Below are 4,897 nucleotides of genomic sequence, written 5' to 3'. Positions count from 1 at the left end.
AAAACAAAAATTTTCTTCTTGCCATGAAAACTATTCTCTTTCCCAGTTTTGTTTGCTTCTTTCTATATTCACCACCCAAACAGTGATACTCTTTTGGGTACATTTCTCTCTGCTACAAATAGTGCATGCTAAGACATCCTACAGTGCTTGAAGGAGCCTTGGAGAGTTCTGTTGTGAAAGCTGAACTAAAAGGGAACCTGAGCAAGGGCTGTCTTTATTTCAGAACCGTCTAGCATGGTGTTTCTGTTTATTTTGTCTTGTGCATGTGGACATCCATTTATTTTAGATTGCTGGGTCTAAACCAAATTGAGGCCAGTTCAAATGGTATAGAAGTCTGCCAAGAATGCCGAGTGAAATGAGTCAGAAGCTTTAATTTTTTTTTTTAAAGTATTTCTTTAGTTCTAATCTTAAATATTTTTGTTTTTAGATGTAAGAAAAACAACAAATACCCAAATACAAAGGTATTGACTTTATAAGTTCCTTGGTCTTACTTGTAAGAATAGTTAAGATTTTAGCTTTCTGTAAAAAAATAAGAAATCTGATTTATAACTGCTTATCATAATGGAGTTATGAAATTTTGAATTTTATAGACAAATATATTTTTAGGTGGTACCAGGGATTGAACCTGGGAAGCAGGCGCTTAACCACTTGAGCTAATCTGCTCCGCTAGACTATTTTGCTGTTTTAAATGAGGAACGTGTTTTAAACATGCTTAGTATAATACAGGCTAAATGACATGCTTATTTTAAGTGTTTGTCTTTAAGAGTAGTAGCTACGACTGCTAAACCAGCCTGATTTTTCCCCCGTTTTTGATGGTTTCCCTTCATGTTAGTTGTGATAAAAATGCTGTGACCAAAGATGAAGCAGAGTGTGGGGCAGAGCCCTGCTGTGTTTTCAAGCTGCATCCTGTTTCCTTCCTTCCTTCCCTTCTCCCCACCCCCACCCCCAGAAGATTGGTCTGGAGTAGAGGCAATCCCGCGATGGGATCTTGACTCTTTTTTTTCTCATTTGAGCATTGTATTGTAAAGATGAGCACTAATTCATTTATTTTATTCTAAACATAGCTTTTGGAATAAAAGTCAAGGTTAAGATCTGAATTTTACACAGAAGTTGTCAACTTCCATACTAAATAAAGTTGCCTTAGTTCTTCTGAGATGTGTTTGAGGTTTAAGAAACTAATTCAAACATTTTTTCAAAATGTTTAGGAAACATTTTAGTTAAAAGCACAACATTCAATGAAAACGCTGCATTTTTAGAATAATTAGAATAGAAATACTGTTTAAAATACATAATACACCCACAGGAATTTTACCTTCTGATTTTGCAACTAAGAGAAACATGAAGCCATATCACTTTTTCTTATTTTTAATTTTAGGAGTTCTGCTACTAAGATGGTTATAAAAATCCTCTGGTTATAAGTAACTTAGCTTGATGGATAATAATATGGCAGGTTCTATATCCTGTGTGAGAATGTTGGGAATCTGTTGTTTGTGTTTTTGTCTACATAACTTGAAATAGTGGGGATTTCATCTTTGTCTGAGTTCTTGGAGCCTTCACCTGGGATTGCAGAGTGGGCAGAAGCGTTTGTCTCCCGCGAATCCTCCAGAGCCTCTCGCCACCCTCCCGCCCCGCTCAGGAAGTCTTTCAGAACTTGCTTGAAGATGTAGACGATTTCCCATGGTAAGACATCATTTTCTGCCAGAACTTCTCGAAATCTAGAGGGAAAGCATAACAAGTAATCAGTTCAGAAAATTTCTCTTGTCATAGCCTTTTATTTCTAAAACACAACTCAGATAATCTTTTAAGCTGAAAATTATGCTTTTAGTAAAGAAATTTTGAATGTAATAAAAAAAAGTTTCCTACCCACTAAGATATCAGATATTTTTGTCCAGTCCATCCCTAGGAATTTTGCTAGGTATTGATATACACAGGATGAAAGAATTTCCATGATAGGATACAATTTCCAATCCAAGTACATTAGGAACTTAGATTTGACAATAGTAAATATTAACTATGACAAGAAAAGAATATCTTATTTACCTGCTGAGAATAGTTCCGGTTTGGCAGGGTTGAACTTGTGAACAGAGAGCTTCAAGCTGTCTCTGTTCAGTAGCTGGGATAGTTGTATGGGGATTCTGGCAGTTTTTCAGCCAGTTGTAATCCACACCAGTTTTTTTCACTTTTTGTTCATTTTCAATCTCTTGTATTAATCTCTCTCGCTCTTTGAGATGCCATTTTAATTCCCGGAGCAGAATTTTTGTCACCGTATCAGAGCCAGGATAGTGTGTTGGTTTGCAGGAAGCATTTTTTTGCCATTTCATCCAACCAAAAAATGGCATTTTTAGCCTGTGGAAATATTGTCACTTGTTTATTTGCATAAAATGTTATGGTTTGAATGAGCCAATATTTGTTTCCTTACAATGAATTTGTCAGAAAAGTGCATGAGTTTTTCACTGGTTAGACATACTGGTCAAAATAAGATTAGAACATGGGATAAAGTCTTATAATTTCTAACTAGGTCAGTGTCAAAAAATAAGCTTTGAAAAATACTTTTATGTGGCTAAGCAGAAATTAAACATACCAAGTCAGAAATAAGGTACAGACTGAACAATTTCTCAAAATACTGACACAAATGTGCTATTAAAAGTTCTTAGGAGGCTCTAAAATATTATCTTACAGGAAAGTGCTATCTAAAACCACACTCGTGATTCACACTTTATAAAGACAAGGTTTAAAGCATACCTCTGAAGTTGATGGATCCGATGCGGTGATGCTGCCAGAGAGTTTCCTTGACCCTGGTGATGAGACTGTGCTTTACTCAGGCCCGCTCCTGGACGTGTTCCCTGTTGAAGGATTAAGCCTCCTTGTTTACCCACCGAAACTATTTAAAATAAAGAACTTTCTATGTTAGGAATGAGGTTACGATGTCTTCATTTGGAGAGATTGCTCATTAATTCACCTTGTAAAAAAGCTTCAAGAAATGGCAAAAATAACTTACTACATAATCTTCACAAATTATATAATGGTCTATGTTTTAAGTGTAGTTCAGTCTGTTTGAAAAAGATGCTGGCAGCTGTGGGAGCTGGTCCTAAACGCAGCCAGCCCATCTCTGGTAGGAAATGAAGAGAGCGAAGGGCTGGCGCCCGCCAGGCGCTCAAGCTGAAGTTGAGACGGTCTCATGATGTGGTGCTTTGCTGTGCATAGCTGGAGGTCACAGTTTAGTGCTGTATTTTTATGCCTGTAGAACTCTAAAAATAACCATGTTGCTTTTATTCTTCAGCTTAACTTTTAGGCCATTTAGAAGCCAGGTCACTATCCCCTCTAATGAAAGCAGGAAAAATAGATCAGACGAGACTGTTCGCAAAAAAACATAAAAAACCCAGAAAATTCTGAGAGAGCTCGTAGTGTACAAAATAGGCAAAGAATGCACATCTCAGTTGTGTGTGAGATATTTAGTAAATGTTACGTTCTGTTCTTATTTTTGTTTTCCTAGCTTAATAAGAGTTAAATTAGAATATTTAAGGAAGTTGAAATGCTAGCTAAATTATAAACACTTAAATAGGTAACTTTAAAATATACTTTAGGTTGTCTTTACAAAAGGCAGTAATAGGTTAAGGCAAGGAAAAATTAGAGAGAAAACAACATATGGAGTTCGAAATAAGATATTAGAACTCATTATAGAAAATCATTTTAGTGTTTTTATTCCCCTCCCTTTTGGAGCTGAAGGTGAAGCACTTATATTTTACTCTTTTGGAGAGTTCTTACGTGTAATGGTCTTTATTGTGCTCATTTTCTATGCAAGTGGACCAGGATATAAAATAAAAGGACTTTTATTCTCAGATTTGCTGTTAAACGATATACAGTGGCTCTTCCTCCTGTCGTGTATGTTTCTTCTAATGCTTTTCCCCCTCAAATGAACCGTGAAGAATGACGGTGGATGTGTGCTGCGCACGATGGAGACTGATGTGCGTGGTCATCCCGCAGCTCCTGTCCTTACGCTTGAGGAGCAGCCTCGTCAGGTGTCCTTCGCTGCCCCGAAGGGTGTCCACTCTAGTCACGGGTAGCACTGAGAAAGGGCGAGGAGGAAGGCTGACAACGGACGAGTGCCCTACCACGTTTTCTCATCAAATTAAAACGAATCCTGCCCCTTCTACCTTTGAGTAACCTTATTAATCCTTAAGAAAATTTTTTGGCCTCTGAATGGTAACAGAAGTATCAGAATATATTGAATACGGAATATAAACCAAACTTCCAGTCAAGACCCCCTACAGCCTTGTTTTTTAATGTAACCTTCCTTGTAATCTATTAACTTTAGTTAAAAAAAGTGTTAAATTAAAATAAAAAGATTGAAGATGTGTAGGGAAGGTCGTCCGAAGGTCAGCCTGGAGCCTCGAGGGCAGGCTGAGGAGCTGACATGACTGAGCCCTGACTTCTGTGCCCGGTCAGGGCCTCGCCGTGCTGGGCAGGGTCTGGTCACATTAAAGGGTCTTTGTTTTTCTGTAGGGAGTGCCCTCGTACCCTCCGTCTGTGATCCCTGAGCTGCTGCGCTCAACTGCTCTTTTTTTTTTGTGAATGAAGATGCAGTTGATATTTGAGGAGAAATGGTGGTGTTAAATTTTTCATATTATTATTTCCTCATTAAAGCTATTTTAATTGAAATCCACTAATATGTTTACTTTTTAAAGTTAAAATCGCATTTTTACTGGATTGTTCATACCGTTTTTGATTTATAGGTATTCTTAGTGTACTCTTTTGATAAGTGTTGCAATGTTTTTTCCTTCAGGTGACCACTGTTCTTGCTCTAGCCTTTATAGACACATTGGTCATAGGCGTTGGATTAGAATGTAGCTTTTTTTGTTTTTTTTTAAAGATTTATTTATTGGGAAGCGGATTTGGC

General features: G+C 37.3%; 1 protein-coding gene across 1 annotated transcript; it reads right to left on the bottom strand.

Annotated features, from left to right (window-relative positions):
* Positions 1–352: 352 nt before the first annotated feature.
* On the bottom strand, positions 353–3,189 carry RD3L (RD3 like). Its single transcript, XM_004463338.4, has 3 exons — positions 2,743–3,189; positions 2,041–2,346; positions 353–1,715 (listed from the first exon to the last, which is right to left on the bottom strand). Exons 2-3 carry the CDS (start codon positions 2,337–2,339, stop codon positions 1,454–1,456), a joined length of 561 nt encoding a protein of 186 aa, XP_004463395.2. The 5' UTR covers positions 2,340–2,346; positions 2,743–3,189; the 3' UTR covers positions 353–1,453.
* Between the last annotated feature and the right edge of the window lie 1,708 nt (positions 3,190–4,897).

Source organism: Dasypus novemcinctus, chromosome 3, assembly GCF_030445035.2.
Source record: "Dasypus novemcinctus isolate mDasNov1 chromosome 3, mDasNov1.1.hap2, whole genome shotgun sequence".
NCBI lineage: Eukaryota > Metazoa > Chordata > Mammalia > Cingulata > Dasypodidae > Dasypus > Dasypus novemcinctus.
The sequence above is the reverse complement of the archived record's forward strand: the minus strand, read 5'-3'. Positions and strand labels throughout refer to the sequence as shown.

What these genes read in the sequence shown, in the direction of transcription:
- RD3L (XM_004463338.4), bottom strand. Translation starts at nt 2,339, where the DNA reads ATGCCATTTTTTGGTTGGATGAAATGGCAAAAAAATGCTTCCTGCAAA. An exon ending in ACCGGAACTATTCTCAGCAG is followed by an intron (nt 1,716 to 2,040) that starts GTAAATAAGATA and finishes CTTTCCCTCTAG; the next exon opens with ATTTCGAGAAGTTCTGGCAG.